General features: G+C 45.2%; 1 protein-coding gene across 1 annotated transcript in view; it reads left to right on the top strand.

Moving 5' to 3' along the window:
* CUBN (cubilin) overlaps positions 1-20,408 on the top strand; it is a 311,762-nt gene that overhangs the window by 107,097 nt on the left and 184,257 nt on the right. Inside the window, 1 exon segment of the mRNA XM_021064811.1 lies at positions 6,000-6,150. Coding sequence (XP_020920470.1) covers positions 6,000-6,150 — 151 coding nt within the window.

Genomic DNA, 20,408 nt, shown 5'->3' with positions numbered 1-20,408 from the left:
GTTCTCAGAAATTTAACTATTTTCTTTACATTGATCAGATTTTTTGTTCTTCACAAATATCAGGGGATTCTCTACCACACCTAGAATTCTCCCTCACAGCAGATGAATCATTTCCATTATGTCTTAAACTCTAAAGTATGAAGTTTTGTTGGAATTTTTAAAGACTTGTAATAGGAAACGGGCCCTATTTTTCTTTCCAAAAGTTTCTCCATATTTAAATGATCATCCCAAAGAAACTCTTGATTTAATGGACTCTCTTTAATCAATTATTAAAACTTTTTTCTTCTGCAGAAATTGCAAATAAAAACGGTACTTAGAAAAGTATGAATTAGGAAGTTCCTGTTGTGCAGCAGTGACAAACCCAACTAGTATCCATGAGGACTTGGGTTCAATCCCTGGCCTTGCTCAGTGGGTTAAGGATCTGGCATTGCTGTGAGCTGTGGTGGAGGTCACAGACTAGGCTCAGACCCAACGTTGCTGTGCCTGTGGCGTAGGCCTGCAGCTGCAGCTCTACTTTGACCCCCTAGCTTGGGAATTTTCATATGCCACAGGCGCAGCCCTAAAAAAAAAAGGCAAAGTATGAATTAGATGCCAACCCCAAATAGAAAGGGCTGAGTTTTAGTTGTTACTCACCGTGACTCTACAATTCATTTAGGAGAGAAATCAATCTATGCATCCCCAGTTCAGAAAGGAAACAATTATACTTTCATTCATTACAATCACAAATTTTCAAGATCATAAAACAATTTTGCAACAGAGAGACACTTGAAAAGCTCCTTTTTGTTCTGAGAGTTCTTGGTGGTTCATTTAAGTTGATTCCCACCAAGGGAAAAGGTTACATATTGGCTGACTCTGGGTTTCTCCAGACTTGAGTTCCCATGATGCATAAAGTACCTACAAAACCCTTACAAAAATTGCACTGTCAGTGATATATCCTTGTTTTTTATTTTCCATTTTGTATGTATGGGTCCTTACTATTGGATGGATCATTTCACTTTTCAACTGTAGTCTGAAATCTCTAATAGTCTAATCAACTGCACAGGCACCAAGTTATCAAACCCAAGCAAAGGAAGTAGATAGAAATTGGTAAATGTGGCTTAGGCAAGAGATTTCCTTCCTCTTTGAGTGTCTTAAGAGTGGTTGAAATATTTCAGGGTGGCGTGGGGGTGGAGGATCTAAAACACCAAAATCTTAAATGAAACATCTCTTTAAGACAATGGCTGAAAAGATTCTACATAAGACCTTTGGTCTATACACACACGCACATAGGCACATAGGAAGATACATTTAATGGCCAACTTGAAAATGTAAGCAGCATTTTGAGTATTTAATAAATAATTAAAAAAAAAAAACCCAACCCCAGGGAGTTCTGATCGTGGCTCAGCAGAAAAGAATCTGACTAGCATCCATGAGGACAGAGGTTTGATCCCTGGCCTGGCTCAGTGGGTTAAGGATCTGGCGTTGCCGTGAGCTATGGTGTAGGTTGCAGACACAGCCCAGATCTGGTGTTGCTGTGGCTGTGGTGTAGGCCAGCGGCTACAGCTCTGATTCAGCCTCTAGCCTGGGAACTAACGTATGCCACAAGTGCAGCCCTAAAAAGACAAAAACAAACAAACAAACAAAACCTAAACCTCTAAACACAGTTATACAAATTAGATCTGGATAGTCAAAGTAAGAACCTCAATCTTTTTTTAATTTCCACTAGTTTTCTGTATATGGACTCAATTTCAGCCTCCAAGATTGTTCAGACCTAGTAAATCTCCAGGCTTTCTAAACGCAGGGGACATTGTACCCTTTGTAGGGCCAAGTCACTGTGCTCGCTTGCAGTCCCCAGTGAGTCACAGCTGGAATGTCCTGCGGTTAAGATTCTGCTCTGAAAACAGAATCAGGAGCAGCAGGCACCCACTGGTTTCTATGGTAACCAGTGTTTGTGTACTTTGAAAAATGACTGTTCCTTTTTTGTGTGGTAAATTTACGCGGGGAATGAATTGTCGAGGTGACGTTAGCCATCTGTGTGAATATACACAAAACTCCTCGATTTAATTAAGTGTAAACTCTAAAAAGACATAAAATTGGAGGTATGGTTTGTTTCGGCTTTTTTTTTTTTTTTTTTTTTTTTGGTAAAGAGGTGTTCCATAGTAATTAATTCATTAATGTATTTGACACTATAGTTATTCTCATCAGTGTGTCTTTGATGTTTATGTCAGTGAGTCCTTCTCTTCCCTCCAAAAGCAAAAAGAAAGGGATTACTATTCATCAGTGTTTCCCCCCAAGCCCCCTCCCTTGGCCCCCGCCCCCCATTCTGTTCACAATGTGCTATTTAAGGACCACTGGGATTCAGGGGCTCTCCTTGGATGAAGTAATCCCATCCGGAAGGAAGGAAAAAAAAAATCCCCTCCAAGTCATGTGAAAATGTCATTTCTTAACCTTGCTGAGCTCGGAGGCAGAAATCCTATCGTGCTTTTGACTTTGTGCAGAATCTAGAATACATTTCCTCAGAATGTCGCTACCTGAAGTTTCTGAAGATCCACGAAGCTTAGAGTGATTGTGGTTCTAGAGAAATCGTTCCTTATGTTTCATTGGATAAAGATGAAATAATTAAAGTTTTGGCCAGTGCACTACAATCCAAAGTTAAAAAGGAGCCTTTTGGAGTGGAAAACAGGAGAGTGGGGGGGTTTTGTTTTTTTGTTTTTTGCTTATTATGCCTTGGCCTGGGAACAGTGGGTTTATTTTTGTATTAATTAGTTTTGAATTGGAATTCATGTACTTGGTTTAATGAAAACTCTGTGGCTGAGATAAATAACCCTGCAGTAGGGCAGTAGTTTAGAAATAAACAGATTGCAACACCACCTCCTCCCTCACCTCCATCCCCTGCAGTGGATGGCGGGGCCAGAGAAGGGAGTGAAGGCTGTTGTGGTTCCCTCTTCTTTTTATGCAGCTGTTTTCTTTCTCTTATTTTTGCTCGCTTGTTATGTCTTCTGTCAACCATCTAGAATATTAGAAACTTGATAATAAATTTACGTATTCAAAGTAGCAGTATTTAAACAATTATTAAAAGGAAACTAAAGGGATAAGCCTGAAAAATAAGCCTCATCTAAGTGCTTAGGTTTAGCACTTAAAGCTAAGGGATGTAATGGACTTCTGAGTTTCTCTCTTTTTTTTTTTTTTTTTTGCTATTTGCTAGGGCCCGAGCCTGCAGCACATGGAAGTTCCCAGCGTAGGGGTTGAATTGGAGCTGCAGCTGCTGGCCTACACCACAGCCACAGCAACGCCAGATCTGAACCTCATCTGTGACCTACATCACAGCTCACAGCAACGCTGGATCTTTAACCCATTGAGGCGGGCCAGGGATCGAACCCGTGTCCTCATGGATACTAGTTGGGTTCATAACCCACTGAGCCACAACGGGAACTCCTGAGTTTCTTTTCTTAAATCTCAGCTGACCATCCCCCACATCACACAAGCATGAATGTTTGATAAGCAGCAAGTTTAGTGAACTCGGTGAGACAGACCAAATTTATTTATTTGTTTGTTTATTTATCTATTTATCTATTATTATTTTTGCTTTTTTTTTTTTTTAGGGCCTCACCCGTGACATATGGAAGTTCCCAGGCTAGGGGTCAAATTGGAGCTGCAGCTGCCAGCCTATGCCACAGCCACAGCCATGCGGGATCCAAGTCTTGTCTGTAACTTACAACCACAGCTTGCAGTAACGCTGGATCCTTAATCCACTGAGAGCAGGGATCAAACTCACATCCTCCAGGATACCAGTCAGGTTTGTAACCTGCTGAGCCACAGCAGGAACTCTGAGATAGCCCAGATTTAGAAATCTGCTATTTATTATGACCTTGGACTAGACCTTGCCAGGTCCCCCCTTCTGCAGAGTGGCTACAAAGGATCCAGACCCTTGTTGCCAGAAAGGAGCATGCTGACATTTAGGAGGAGAAACCCCTAATGCATATCTGTGTAGGGTTCAAGTAACAATGCCAATGAAGTCCCATGAGAAAAAAATGCAGTTGTTGGTGGTGGGGTGGGGGGGCGTGCAGGGTGGGGCGGGGGCGCCGGGGTGCTGTTGTGTTCCTTCATTGTGGATGCTTTTGGACTCTGCCCTGGAAGATGCCCTACACCAGGCAGGGAGGGAATGTAAGAGGTGGTCTAGGCTCTAAGGAAAACCATCAGCAGCAGGAAAGACAGACGCACATGCCTATAACCAGAATGTGGCCATTTCCACAAAGAAGGACAAATAAAAAGCTGAGGAGTTTCAAAGGAAAACTGATTAATGGCTGGCTACAGGGGTTAAGGGCACCTCCATGGAGGGGCTTTGCAGGATTTGATTATACGGTTTTCCACGCTCAAAGCAATATGTTGCCGACCGTGTTTTCTCCCCTAACATTTCAGTAAATAAAAATAATGTGGTCAGTTTGGAATTTATTGAATCCAGATCATAATTTACATACAGACATACACAAACACAGACGTATACATTCTTACGTGTGTGCCCCAAGGTATCTAGAACAGAGCATTTAAAGTGGATGTTAGGGGATTAAGAGAAAGACATTGACCCAAGTGATGAAGAAGGATCCCTGGATGATCATTATTATTCCCAGTTGAAGATATAGGGCAAGGAGGTTTATTTTTTCAGTTTGGAGACGTACATCTGATGAAATTATTATTATTATTATTTTTGTCTTTTTGCCTTTTCTTGGGTCGCTCCTGTGGCATATGGAGGTTCCCAGGCTAGGGGTCTAATCAGAGCTGTAGCTGTCGGCCTACACCACAGCCACAGCAACGCGGGATCCGAGCTGCATCTGCGACCTACACCACAGCTCATGGCAACACCGGATCCTTAACCCACTGAGCAAGGCCAGGAATCGAACCCACAACCTCATGGTTCCTAGTCAGATTCGTTAACCACTGCACCAGGACAGGAACTCCTCTGATGAAATTATTAAATGAGGCAGATTAAACGGTGCATGGCAGGAGGTATAAATACCTCAGTGGGAAAAATGGGCAAAGACCCCTTGCAGAAAAGTTCCAAGAGAAGAAATAGAAACATCCAATAAACATGAAGAAAACTTCAACCTCAAAATAACAAATTAAGACAGTTAAAAAAGAGAGCTATTTTTCACTGTTATCACCAACCTTAACAATAATAGCATTCATGATTACCAAAGCTCCACTACAAGGAATATTTCCGGCAACAGCTGATGGGAGAATAAATTGAAATAAACTATCATCTAGTAAGAAATGTAATAGTATGTCTCCAGAGCCTTCCCCTTATAGGAATCTTTCCTGGGAGAAATTTAAAATATCCAACAAAGATTTATATTTACTGGCTCCAAATTAGAAATATCCTTAGTGAACAAGAGAATTGTAATGTAAATATAGTATATGAGTAGTATTTTATGCTGCCATTAAGTATGTTTACATAGACCGTTTAGTGACATGCTCCGTGAAAAGCAGAGAACACAATTACACGTGTAGCCCAAATCGATACACACGTATATACCCCTGCAGACACATGTATATTTACATATACACACAGATTTAAAAAAAAAAATGTTGGCAAGGGAAACTTCTGGTATTAACAAAATATTAACAGGGGTCATCTTCAGTGGGAATACTTTTTGTGTTCTTTCATAGCTTTCTCAAATGTCTAATTGATTACCATTGTTATGTATTTTTTAAATGTATAGCATATAATAATAATACCGTTATTCACTGAGCATCTCTTTTGTGTGCTTAATATGTGACCCCATCTGACTTGGCCCCTTTTCCTTCGTCTGTACCTGGATTATATTTGGAGTGGACCTCTCTCAGGATGTAATTACCTAATCTTAATTCCTGTCCTCAATCCATGTTGGTAGATTGACCCTCAACTTTTGAACCAAGGGACAGCTTTTGCTGAGGGAGTGAACTTGGCCTTCTCCATCCGACAAAGCCCGTGAAGTTTTCACATGGGGACGTCTCTCTCTCTCTCTCTCTCTCTCTGGTTTCAGCTCTACGATGGCCCACAGCGGATGGGGCGCTTCTGTGGAGCAGTCATTCCACCATCCGGGAGCACCACAGGCTCCAGGCTTCAAGTGCTGTTCCACACCGACGGGGTTGGCCAAGGAGAGCGAGGGTTTCAGATGCAGTGGCTCGTCCACGGTAAGCCCCGTGCTGATCACAGTCATACTCGGTGATTGCTGTTTGCCCAAGAGCCGATCCCAGTGCAATTCTGTATTTGGAGACAATGGCATCCACAAATAGTGGCATCTGGAATGGCGAGGTGGTAATCCAGTACCAGGGCTTGGAAGGTTTACTGACGTTGGTGGTCTTGGGAGAGTTGAGTCCTGTTAGGGCTGAGGCAGGAAGTGAGGTTCACATGGACAGGATTGGGGTAACTGCTTCAGGAGTTGTAGCAGTAAATCGCCTAAGAGAAAAAAGGGAGCAGAGCCATATTTCTGCGGGCGAAGACCTGTACCTGGGCGTTGCAAGAAGATTGCAGGGTGGGCTGGAGTCTGTCCGGTGGAGTGGGTAGGAGGAGATTTAAGACTTACCCTGCCCCCTGCCTGTTGAGCAGAGGACTGATGCGGTGAGAAAGGAAAGACTGAGAGCCAGTCAGAGTGAGAAGAGGAAGGGTGAGCATTGGGCGACAGGCGGAGCCTGAGCAGAAAGCCTGAGCTACTGCTGCACTAAGCCAGGGATGGGGGTCATGATTGCCATGCTGGCCATGCATGCCTCTCAGGAGGTGCCCCTGAGAGACTGTGGAGGTCAGAAAGCAAGAGGGGACCATCATTCCTCTGAAGATGAAAATTGACTTTAAACACAGGCTCTGAAACGTCTAGACTGACCTCAGGTGGCCCCGTCCGTCTAAAGGGAGAGGGCCCAAGGGCAGTGGTTCTTAAAGTGTGATTTCCAGAGTTCCTGCCATGGTGCGAGGGGATCAGTGGTGTCTCTGAAGCACAGAGGCGCAGGTTCTATCCCTGGCCATGGCAGAGTGGGTTAAGGATCCTGAGTGCCTGGAGCTGTGGTGTAGGTTGCAGCTGAGGTTCAGATCTGATCCCTGGTCCCGGGAACTCCATATGCCGAGGGCGGCCAAACAAACAAACAGAAGTCACCATCCCCCAAAGCCACATCAGCATGACATGGAATTTGTGAGAAATGCACGTTCTCAGGCCCCACCCTATGGAATCACACACTCTGAGGGGAAGCCTGATAATCTGCGTCTTAACTAGTCTCCCTGGTGAGTGAAGTTGGAGAACCACTCTCTTAGCATGATCTAGACCTGAAAAGTACAGTCTCCCTGAATCCTCTAGAAGCAGCTTTCAGGCAAGGGCTTGGGGCTCCCTGGTGTGATTCAGTCAATTTGAAAAAGAAGTGGGGTTGCCTTTTTAAACCCAGAATCCTATGCAGGCACCTGCAGCTGTGGTCCTGATGTCACAGTTAGGGCTGAGCACATGTGTGTGTTGAGGGCTTTTAACATCATAGCACATTTATTACCTGCATCTCAGTGCTGTACAGACCTGAAGGGTCCAGGAGACTGAGTGTATTTTGTGAAAATATAAGTATGATTTGTTTGTTTTTCGTGTTTTTTTTTTTTTTTTTTGGTCTTTTTAGGGCCACATCCGCAGCTTATGGAGGTTCCCAGGGTAGGGGTCGAACCAGAGCTGTAGCCACCATCTTAAGCAATGCAAGATCTGAGCCATGTCTGCAACCTATACCATAACTCACAGCAACGCTGGATCCTTAACCCACTGAGTGAGGCCAGGGATCGAACCCGCATCTTCATGGACACTAGTTGGGTTTGTTCCTGGCAGAGCCATGACGGGAACTCCAAGTATAGGGGGTTTTTTTTTTAGCATTTAAAACTATTCAGTGGTGATCTACAGCTCTTTATAGCTTGAAATGCAGATTGTGAATTCCCAAAGTATATGAGCAATGACAGCTATGCTGGTAGAAGGTCTGGATTGTCCTTTTAATCAAGTAGGTAGATTGAACCTTGGAATGGCAGTTGATGGATGTCTTAAATGAAGGGACTGGATTGATTCCTCTCTGGAGTACAGCGCATCTCTATATCCTGTGATTCAGAAATGACCCAATTCTAAGAGAACTAGAGGCTGTGGGAAAAGACCTAGAATTAAATCTTGGGACATGACCCAGATTTTCAAGGGTGAGGGGTATTTTCCAGGACAGTGTTACCCAAACATTCATGTGCGCGTGTGTCTCTGGAGATCTTGTTAAAATGCAGCTTCTGGGAGTTCCCATCGTAGCTCAGCGGTAACGAGTCTGACTAGTATCCATGAGGACATGGGTTTGATCCCTGGCCTGGCTCAGTGGGTTAAGGATCCCAGCGTTGCCATGAGCTGTGGTATAGGTCGCAAATGCAGCTCAGATCCCACGTTGCTGTAGATGTGGTGTAGGCTGGCAATTGCAACTCTGATTTGACCCCTGGCCTGGGAATTTCCATATGCCTCAGGCATGGCACTAAAAAATGGCAAAAAAAAAATAAATAAATAAATTGCTGCTTCTGATGTGGGGGGAAGGGAGTTGAGGGCTGAGGTAGGACCAAGAATCTGCACTTCAGAAGAGCTCCCAGGGGATGCTGCCAGTAAGCCTCTGAGGATCATGCTTTGAGAGCTCACTCCTCTTTGGTCTCTAAGAAACCACAGGCCTGGTTCCTACGCTCCTGGAGCTTACAGGCGATTGGGAGAAGCAGCCATCAAGCACCAAAATCGATGTAAAATCAAAAATCGTAGCCCACTGACACTGAGGCAGAGAGTGCAAAGGAAGAAAGGCCAACCAGGAGGCTGAGGCTCAGGACCTAGGCAAGTGGTCCCTCTGGCCCTTATCCATATCAGAATGGCCTGGGAGTTTTCAAGAGAAGCCACGCCTGAGTTCCAGCCTGCAGAAACAGGACCCCGCCGGTCTGCACTGTGACCTTGACTGTTGCTAATTTCCAAAAACTCTGTAAGGAATGCTGCCAGGCAGCTAGAATCGAGTAACTTAAGAGCAGTGATTTATTTCGCTGGTGATATCCTCCACCTCTGGGGCCGCCGCCTCTGCCCTCCAGGCTGCTGTAGCCATACTAGCCCAAGGCCACATGAAGGAGTCTGACTTCCCGGCTGTGACTGGCCAGACTGGATGCCTGGGTCCCTGGGGTCCTCCAGCCAACATGCTAGACATGCCTGACTCCCCTGCTGAGAGCTCTGAGTTTTTAGCTGGGAACATTTTTCTCTTCCAGTTCCATTTGGAATCCATCCTCACTTGAGAGAGTCAAAGCCACCCTCTGTCTGTTCTCTTTTCCTGTTTACTATTTCTAAACTTACTCCCAGTTGCTGAAAACTTGCTCAGCCTGGGAGCAGAGGTGTCCAGCGAACATTTTGCCAAAGAGAACCAGAACTGAACACTTAAAACCTCTCTGCTGCCCACTAGATATCAGTCGTCCTTGGGAAGAACCATTTGGAAAGCAGCTGTTAGCGGCCTGAGCTGTGCAAAATGAATTCTTATAGACTATAGTTATGCAAGGCTGCAAGCAGGCAGGGTTTGTACTGTCTTTAACCTGAGGGAGCCTGAGAAGAGGGGCCAGCAGAAAAGACAAGGATCAGAGAAGTGGTCTTCAAAGGAAGAGGTCGCCTCCCTTCTTATCCATTGTTGGTAAACTGAAGACCGCAATCCAATTTCTCAGTCACCCGTGTGCTCCTGGCACAGATATTAAGGAGCTGTCTGGGGCCAGGTGCTGTGCTAGGGCTGGGGACAGTGTGTGACTCCTACCCACAGGCCTGGTTCCTACGCTCCTGGAGCTTACAGGCGATTGGGAGAAGCAGCCATCAAGCACATCAGCACCAAAATCAATGTAAAATCAAAGCCTGGTAAGTGTCAGGGAGCTCAGGAAGGAGGTTTGACCTGGATGGGGGGAGCAGTCCTGCATGACAATGGGACGTTTGAATGAAAATCTAAGAATAAGCAGGCGATAAGTAAGCAGAGAGGCAAAGGAAGAGAATTCCTAGTAGAAGGTATCTTCTCTGGGGAGGGAGGGAGCAGGGTGAGCCTGAGGGACCAGTTTCCAAGGGGGCAGTGGTGTTTGGGTCCCTCGCCATTTGGGCTCAGGCAAGGATAGGGGTCATACCCTTTCTTTCCTGTAAATCTTTCAGATTTCAGAGAAATGAGAGCTTTTTTCTTTCCATGCATCTTTATTTGGGAGAGTCTCCAGACCTTGAGCTCTGAGGCATTTGTGACCTTGAAGTATCATGTATGGACAGAAAAAAATCAAATAAGGCACATCTAACCATATTTACTTGAAATAAAATGTTAGTTTCAGTTCTTTTTTTTTCCTTGTCATTTAAGAAAATTTTATTTTTATACAATTTTTAAAGGGTACACTCCATTTATAGTTATTATAAAATGTGGGCTATATTCCTCGTGTTGTCCAGTACATCCACGGCCCTCTCTTACCCCTAAGAGGTTGTCCTTCCCACCGCCCCCTATGGCTCTTCCCCACCCCATCTCTGGTAGCCACGAGTTTGTTCTCTGTAACAGTGAATCTGCTTCTTTTTTGTATTTTTGTAGTTTGTTGTATTTTTTAGATTCCACATATAAGCAATAGCATAGAGTATTTATCTTTCTCTGACTTACAGAGAAATGAGGTTTTTTTCTATTTTATTTTATTGTTTTCTTGAAGTAGAGTTGATTTACCACGTTGCGACAATTTCTGCTGTACAACACAGTGATTCATTTCTACATGGACACAGATCTGTCCTCTCTCAGATTCTTTTCCCACGGAGATGATGACAGAATATTGGGTAGAGTTCTCTGTGCTCTACAGCAGGTCCCCGTTGGCCAGTTATTCCATAGACCACAGTGTGCAGATGCCAATCCCACACCCCCAGTCCATTCCCCCACCCCCACCCCCACCCCCACCCCCACCTCACCCCCCCACCTCCCCACCTCCCCACCACCCCACCGCCCCACCTCCCCACCTGTCCCCTTTGGTAACCATAAGCTTTTCAAAGTCTGTGAGTCTGTTTCTGTTCTGCACTTAAGTTCATTTGCATCCTTTATTTAAGATTCCACGTATAAGTGATATCCTTTGTCTTTTACTGTCTAACTTCACTTAGGATGATCATCCCTAGGTCCATCCACGTTGCATGAGTTTTGAGTAGGATTTGGAAGCCTCGAAGCCACATGGCGTGTTGTAGGGTTCAAATACACAATGAAATACAAAATGCACATAAACCCAAAACAAATACAAGATGCAAAATACATGAAAAAATTAGTCTCAACTTTAAAGTACAATAGAGAGAGCCCTGAGGGTGTTTGTGTGTGCACGTGTGTCTGTGTCTGCAACTCAAAAAGATTGTCTTAGCACAAACTCTTCAGACCTCCAGTGCCAGGGTCCCGGATCCCTAGCCTGATGCTGGTTGGGAAGCTGCTCGTCCTCGCCGTGCCGGTGCAAGCACCTTTCAACCCTTGGCCTCCTCTCACTAGAATTGCATCTCACTTCAGGCCCCTCTCCCCTCCCCCTCTCTTCCAAATCACTCAGTGAGAACTCCCCAGAGCCCTTCAGAATCCGCAGTGGCATCGTTTCCTGCGCAATGCCGCTGAGGAAGAATCCCCAGGCACTTCCTCCATGTCGCCAATTAATAAATAAACCCGCTCACAAAACATGCCTCTGTGTGGCCCACACAGATCTTCTATTTGCCTTGAGAAGATGGATGGACAATCGGGCTTTCTTTGTGGACCCATCTTGAAAGTGGCGCCGTGGATGTGAGATTACACCACACTGCCTTGCCTTTATGCAGCCATCAAAGAGAACCCCAGTCTGGAAAGAAAGAACTGGCCACAGTTGCCCCGCCTGGCTAAATGGTTGACGGTATTCAGCGCTGACAGCATTGTCCAGGGGCTGAATTCGGCCTCGGGGGCCTCTGTCTGGGTTGCTGAAGGGAATATAGAACTTTCTGCAAGCCTGTGAATAGGGGCCTCCCGGCCAGCTGCGAGCACCCCTTGCCTCTTATCGTCATCCCTCCAGGTGGGGGGGTGTGGGGGGGAGTAAGGGGGCAACGAATCCAGTGCACAGACAAGGTCAAGGAGCTTTGTCAGTGAAAGAGTGACATTTGCAAAGGGAGAAAGCCCCTGAGCGAACAGAGGCAGAGGAAGGGCGAAGTGCAGGGACTGGGAGGTGATGTCACCCAGGGCTTTCACAAAGGAGACGGTGGCCTTGTCTTTGGGAAGAGAGATGACATCAGCCTCTTGAATAGGGCCTGCTTCCATTTTATCATCTTTTCAGCGATTAACGAGATTTCTCAAGCCTGGAGGGGCTTTCAGAAATCGGCTTGGGATTTATAAACACTGTATCCAGAGCCTGCGCGGCTGGCTCCACGTGAACGCCAGCCAGCACCTTCCTGACCACCTGGGGATGGGCAGCACTGCATCAAGGCGCTTCTAAAAAAACATTGGGGATTTTTTTTTTGGCTTTTTAGGGCTGCACCTGAGGCATATGGAGGTTCCCAGGCTAGGGGCTGAATTGGAGTTGCAGCCATCAGCTTAAGCCACAGCCACAGCCACAGCCACAGCCACGTGGGATCCCAGCTGCATCTGTGACCTACACCACAGCTCATGGCAATGCTGGATCCTTAACCCACCGAGTGAGGCCAGGGGTGGAACCCGCATCCTCATGGATCCTAGAGTTCATTATAGCTGAGTCACGAACAGAACTACTCAAAAATGTATTTTTAGAGCCCTGCCAAGGCCCCCCTGGAGGTCAGTGATGTTTCCCTCCATTCTTTCCCTCCCCTGGGCCTTTCAATAGTCTTTGTTATGGTTGGTCTTTCAGGGGAATTCCTTCGCATTTATCCTTGTGATTCTTTTTGTAACTTGGAGGATGTGTGCTAGGGTTCCTGAGAGGTTCACCCTTGGAGAACGAGGTTTTCTCTGGTGTAATTCCATCATCCAGCGGCTTTCTGTGGAGTGCTGGGGAGTCTGCCTCAGGTGTGAGGGCTGTAGACCAGGCCCTGTGAGGGCCCTGTGGTACTCCCTGCAGACCAGGGAACACTTTGCAATTGTGTAAATGTGATCCTGACTCCCCAGGGGGTGGCGGGGGGGAGGGGGAGGGCAGCTCTGTAAGCAGGAATTTATGGAGGACATGTTTTCCTTCCTCAACCAACCATCCAGCATATATTTATTCGCAACCAGCTTCTGAGTGTGGTGTTTATAGAAGACGGTGTATTTGTTGCTCAAGCCTCCGTAAGAGAAATACCACAGATTGGGTGCTCTAAACAGCAGACATTTATTTCTCACATTTCTGGAGGCTGGGCGTCCAAGGTGAAGGTGTCGGCAGGGCAGGGTTGGTTTCTCCTGAGGCCTCTCTGTCTGGCTTGCAGACAGCCGCCTTCTTGCCATGCTCTCCCACGGCCTCGTCTCTGTGGGCCATACTGATGTCTCTATTTGTGTCCTGATTTCCTCTTCATGTCAGGAGGCCAGGCAGGTTGGATCAAGGTCCACCTTGGGAGCCTTATTTTGACTTCATCCCCTCTGTGATGGCCGTACATCCAAAGACAGTCTCGTCCTGTGGTACTGGGGGTCAGAGCTTTGGTGTGTAAACCCTGGGGGGAGGCACCATTCAGCCCTTAATGGAGAAGAAGGAGATCGCCTCCTTGACTTCCTTGATGTCGTAGGGTAGACAGTAACCCGCGTGTACTATCCACAGTCCCTGATGCCCTGGGGGCATGTGGGAGACTCAGGCCAGCCTTGGGGAGCCTGAGAGGCCCTCCAGGTTGCCTTGATACTTGCACTGAGTTTTAAAGAATAAACAACAATCAGCCCACTGTCTGGGATAGAAGGACATTTCTAAGTAGAAGCAGGGAGGCTCAGGATGAGTGGGCCCAAGTTTTTCAATGGGCGAGTATTTTGGCAAGGACCCATATTCTCAGCACCAACCCCAAGGGCCTGAATATTGTTTCCTGGGAGGGTGGAATTAGCTTATGCTTTATGTTTAAAGCACAGATGAAGAGAGTCCATCAGAGATACAGAGTATATCTGTGATGTTACGTTTTTTGAACAGTTGGGGAGAAATATTCAAAAAACCTCCTTAGGAGTTCCCCATGATGGCTCAGTGGCTCAGAGGAAACTAATCTAACATCCACGAGGACACAGGTTCAATCCTTGGCCTCACACAGTGGGTTAAGGATGCCAGTGTTGCCGTGAGCTGTGGTGTAGGTCGCAGACACGGTTTGGATCTGGCGTTGCTGTGGCTGTGGCGTAGACCAGCAGCTGTAGCTCTGATTAGACCCCCTAGCCTGGGAACCTCCATATGCTGTGAGTGTGGCCCTAAAAAGACCAAAAAAAAAAAAAAATGCCTCCTGAGCAGGGTGAAAGTGAACAAATCATGGAGAAATACTGAGCTAAGGGGAGGATAGACGTGGAGGCAGGACATGTTGTCAGCGGCCAGTTGATGGGAGCCATCACCAGCCCTTGGATTTCATTTCCCATGGTCCCTCTTGAGCCCTGTTCAGCACATGCACCACAATCTGGAGGTTGGATGCTCACAGTGAAAGTGGCGTTGGAATTGTGGTCAGCAAAGATCGAGGGGCACGCTCGTGAGGCCAGGACGTGAATCACGCTGGCTGGCCCTCGTCTCAGGCAGAGACCGTTCCCTCTGCCGGTGACGAATTGCTCTCAGAGTGTCACTTCCTGCCAGGCGATGATAGATCCCAGAGAAGAAGGGGTGCAGTGTCTCTTCCACTCTGCCTCTGAAGCAGCCTCATCTGCGGCCGAGAAGGGGTCGTTCTGTTCAGTCAACCTGTAAGCAAGCTCTTGGAAAAAGACATAGACGCCTGTGAGGGTTTTATTATGTAATGGGATATAAAAGAAAGAAATTTTGTTCAGCATGGGTAGAAATTGAAATAAAAGGCTGTTCGGTTTGGGTATAAATTCAAGTGAAAGAAAAGCTTGTAAGAAACATGAGTTCTGTTTAATTTCAAAGTTATTTCCCTCCCTGTTGCCTAAGCTTTCTTTCGCATCTGTACATGCTATACCCTGTCCTGCTTACGCTGGCCGCTTCAGCCTCTTTGATATTTTGAACTTTCGTCTTTGTGTTACTCTTAGAAAATGTTTAAGCCTGGAGACTGAAAGCGAATAGCATCTTCAGGTAGAACGAAAGCACAGACTTGTGTATGATACTGCGTCTGATTTTGATGTATAGCAAATTCTCCCTTAAGGGCTTTTTTTTTTTTTTATTTATTGCAAAGCGGTTCTTAAGAGATGATGCTCATTTTTAAAAATCTGCTTATATATCAATTCACAATTCACATTGGTAAAAATCGGCATGATAACTTACTAAGAAAATCATGCTGCCTTTTTTTTTTTTTTTTTTTTTTTTTTGCCTTGGTTTCACATCTTTTCCAGCAAGGACCTGGTAATCAAGGCGGCATTAAACCTATGTAGACATTTCAGAATGAGTGGAAAGGCTAAATCCTGACATTATTTGCTTCCTTGACAACAGCAGAAAATAGATATACACACGGTTGACCTTCATTTAATGTTGGTTCTGAGTCTGGTAACCGGAGGTGACCTTTTAGGAGTCTCGCATCCCAGTACCCACGTCGCTACTGTTTGAGAACTTTGAGCTCTATTTCCATTGCTCCTCTTTGAAACAGTTATAAAAAGGAAAAAGAAAAAAACCCCTCAAACAACTATGACCTTCTTAAATCATATATGGCACAACTGTAATAGCCCTTGAGATTTGGGCCAAAAGAAGGGCTTTCTTGAATCTTCTGTTTGTGTTCTGGTTCCTTGGCAACAATACCCTGATAGACACTGCACATACTTTCCAGGGGATTCCACACTTTTCTGTACAACATGAAAAAAGAAACCACGCATTTTTTTTTTTTCAGTTTCAAATTTCGTAGCCACCCCAGATGACTAAACCAACAGAACAAACGTGATATTCGGTGGAGAACATTAATTTTTGTCCCCAGAGACTTCTCGTTTTGAGCATTTATGTAAATATTGCCATACTTACTCTAGCAGTCTGTGTTCAGGGACTTGTTTTATGCATATGATGCTGTATATTCAGGGAAACTAATGCTAGCCTTCCGTGGCACTGACTCACGAAACCAAGAATGAATCTCTGGTGTAGGATAATAACCACATTCTAGAAGATTTCATCTGATTCCATATTCTCTCCATAAGTATGGATATGGATATACTTTGTCCCTAATTTTTTTTCTTCTTCTTGTTATAATTACAGACTACTTCCAGGCTAAATGACATAGATTTTTTTACTACCTAAAGGTAATTTAAAATTTATTTTAAGACATTGATGATGGTAAATATAAAGCTATGTTGCCATATAAAAAGTGAATGAAAATAGGATTTAAATGCTTGGTACCCTGATAAATAATAAATTGTTTTTACTATTACTGACCAAGTAATTATTTTAAAATGTTGATGTTATAATTTTTGAAAAAAAAATTTTTTTTTTGTCTTTTTGCCTTTTCTAGGGCCGCTTCCCACAGCATATGGAGGTTCCCAGGCTAGGGGTCTAATCAGAGCTGTAGTCACCGGCCTACACCAGAGCCACAGCAATGCGGGATCCTAGCCGAGTCTGCAAGCTACACCACAGTTCATGGCAAGGCCAGTTCCTTAACCCACTGAGCGAGGCCAGGAATCGAACCCGCAACCTCATGGTTCCTAGTCGGATTTGTTAACCACTGTGCCACGACAGGAACTCCTAATTTTTGAAAAATTGATGTTATCTTTTTACCAGATGCTGGGACTTTTGGTTAACACTTTAAAACTATCTTTTGTCTCCTCTTAATAATTCTCTGAAATAAGCATTATCACCCCCATACTATGGATAAGAAAACTGAGGAAGGAGTCTTAGAGAAGTCAAGTGACTTCCTCAAACTGGACGAATGATGGAATAAAGCCACACAAGCAAGCATGTGGTGTCAGGAATTCCCGTCGTGGCTCAGTGGTTAACCAACCCGACTAGTATCCACGAGGACTCAGGTTAGATCCCTGGCCCCGCTCAGTGGGTTAAGGATCCAGCATTGCCGAGAGCTGTGGTGTGGATCGTAGACGCGGCTTCGGACCCTGCGATGCTGTGGCTGTGGCATGGGCTGGCAGCTGTAGCTCCAATTCAACCCCTAACCTGGGAACCTCCATGTGCTGTGGGTGAAGCCCTAAAAAGACAAAAGACAGAAAAAAAAAAAAAAAAAAAAAAAAAAAAAAAAGCATGTGGTGTCAAACACCCGGGCGTGTGTTTTACACAGCTGCACTCTGCCTAAATAATTTTTCCCCACAATTTTTCATTGAAAAAAAGAAAAAAATTTAGGAGCGCTTGCTGTGACTCACCAGGTTTGGAGGTATCTGCAGCACCGGGATGCAGGTTCAATCCCCAGCCTGGCACCGTGGGTTAAGGATCCAGCCTTGCCACAGCTGCAGCTTAGGTCGAGACTGGGATTCATTTCTGATCCCTGGCCTGGGGGTTCCGTATGCCGCAGGGTGGCCCAAAATGGAAAAAACAAACAAACAAAAAACATTAAAGCTATTGCAGTGCAGAAAAGTTCAGAGCTTATAGGAGGTAATTTAACAACTAAATTTCCCCTGAGGATAATGGGTATTTTTAAAGGAATATATGCCGTCTCTCCCCAGTAAATAATGATCCCTTTCCAAGGTCTTCCCACTAAACTGCACAGTTCATTCCTTCTTCACGTTTCCATCACAGTGATGGGGTTAAGCACATTACCTAGTAAACAGCTTATTCAAAAATCTGATATTGCTTGTCTGTCCTTTAACACAATATTTGCTTTATTCATTAATTAAGAGTCCTTCCTCTGGAGTTGGTACATATAGTTGGTTGATGTAATCGTATACTTTGAGCTGGAATAGACCACAGAGATCGGCTGATCTGTTACCATGGTTGAGTTATGCAAAGTAGCTTACAAGAGAAGTTACTACTAGGAGGTCCTGTTGTGGCTCAGCGGGTTATGAACCCAACTAGTGTCCATGAGGATGTGGGTTTGATCCCTGGCCTCCCTCAGTGGGTTAAGGATCTGGTGGGTTAAGCTGTAGCGTGGGTTGCAGATGTGGCTTAGATCTGGCCTTACTGTGGCTGTGGTGTAGGCTGGCAGCTGCAGCTCCGATTGGACCCCTAGCCTGGGAACTTCCATATGCTGCAGGTATGGCCCTCAAAAGAAAAAGAGAGAGAGAGAGAGAGAGAGAGAGAGAGATAGACATTATACCAAAGCAAAGGATAGCTACCCTGATCATTGACTGGTTTGACCAGGTGAATGATGAGGATTGATTGGAGTGCTTGGGAATTCAGCAACTTAGGATTCCAGCCAGAGGGGACCTGGGCTGGCTGGATGTCCACAGCATTTGTGCTGTGAGGGCCCTGGTATTATAACCACGGAAGTGATCTCATGGCTCAGGCTTGGAGAGTCAGAGGATACCTGGCCATTGGCATGGGGCTGCGGCCATTTGTCTGTTGGTTGATATGAAGCAGCATTGCTGTGGAAGAAAGGTTGGGGTTTGGGGAAAGGTGAGAGAAGGGATCAGATGGGTGAGGGCAAGTGATGCAGAGCCTGGGGGGGAGGGGCCAAAGAGCTTTTCCCTGCAAAAGCGCTGTGTGCCCCAGGAATGAAATGGAAGGAAAATAGGATTAGAATGAATACTTTTAACTAGAAGTACGAGTGTTGAACTGGGACATCACATAAAGAGAACCCATTTCCTCTGTCTGCCTGTTTGGAGGATTTCATGAAGCAGCTCTTCGTAGTCTTACCCAAAACTGCTTCTTTAGGGGAAATTAGTCTGACTGCCTTGGTCTCATTTCATTGGAAGATATATATTTACATCTATAGCTATACATCTCTATTTGTTCAGTAATCGTCCATGATTTTAAAAATGTCTAAGGGAGAAAGAGAATGATTGGTTAATTTCTCCTGAGTGTAAGCGAAGAATTTCTAATGGGAAACCATTTTTTAACTTGATTGCAATGAGTCGATTAGAATGAAAAAGGATATGGTTAATCAAAATGAAAAGATGACAAGATCGACTATACTTCTCTCGGTCAAAATGAAATATTTTCATCCTTTCATATATAGGAAATTACTTTTTATATTGTGTGAAAAGTCCTAAAATATGGGTACATTGGGGTCATGTCTCTTTAATGGTGTACTATGGTGAAACACTTCAATATTCAGATTCAGGACATAGAGAGTCTGATGGCCATGGTAATCTTAATATTGAATATTAATATGACATATAGTAATTTAGAAGTCATTTTGTAACTATGGACAGCATTGATTTTTGAACTCCTTGTATCTGTTTTCCAAGTCATTGACTTCATGCTATGACCTTAATTCTTGCACGCTTTTTTTTTTTAAGCCTCTACCTTTGAAAAGAGATACCTCCACTCCATATCTATTGCTGTGTGGAATACAGTTAGCCAAAATGATTATCACAAAATCCGTGGCTGGGGTGACATCCTTATGGAAGACAAACTTCCTAAACGCACCTTAAACTCTTGACTATTTCTCCTAACATGACACCTGGCCTGAGTGTGTCTCTAGTTTTCTCAGCAGTAGACTTTGCTGAGTCTGAATGCTGGTGTCCCCTCAAAATTCATGTGTTGAAGGAGTTCCCGTCATGGCTCAGTGGTTAATGAATCCAACGAGGAACCATGAGGTTGCGGGTTTGATCCCTGGCCTCGCTCAGTGGGTTAAGGATCCGGCGTTGCCATGAGCTGTGGTGTAGGTCACAGATGCAGCTCAGATCTGGCGTTGCTGTGGCTGTGGTGCAGGCCAGCAGCTGTAGCTCTGATTTGACCCCTTGCCTGGGAACTTCCATATGCCTCAGGTGTGGCCCTAGAAAAGACAAAAAAAAAAACAGTCAAGTGTTGAAACCTAACTCCTAATGTGATGGTATTAGGAGTGGGGCATTGGTGGGTGACTAGGCCATGAGGGTAAAGCCCTCAGAATTGGGGTTAGAGTCCAGGGAGCTCCCTCACCCCTTCCACCATGTGAGATCTACAGCCCAAAGGAGACATGCATCCTCACTTCCTGGGGTGATTGTAACAAAAGACCACAACTTGGTAGCTCAAAACAACAGAAGTGTATTCTTTCATAGTTCTGGAGTCTAGAAGTCCAAAATCTAGACGTCAGCTGGGCCGCCCTTTCAAAGGTTCTCGAGAAGGGTCTTGTCTTAGGTTTTCTCCTTTCTGTCGGTTGCTGGCAGTCCGTGGCTTTCCTTGGCTTCTAGATGTGTAACTTGGCCGTCTTCCTTATGTGTGTCTCTCCCCAAAGCTCCCTCCTCTTCTAAGAACACCAATTGCATCAAATTTCAGCCCCATTCTATTCCAGCATGACCTCATCTTAACTTCAAAACATCCACAAAGCCCTGTTTCCAAATAAGGTCACATTCAC

Source organism: Sus scrofa, chromosome 10 (assembly GCF_000003025.6).
Source record: "Sus scrofa isolate TJ Tabasco breed Duroc chromosome 10, Sscrofa11.1, whole genome shotgun sequence".
NCBI classification, from domain to species: Eukaryota; Metazoa; Chordata; class Mammalia; order Artiodactyla; family Suidae; genus Sus; species Sus scrofa.
This window is presented reverse-complemented; position numbering and strand designations above follow the sequence as displayed.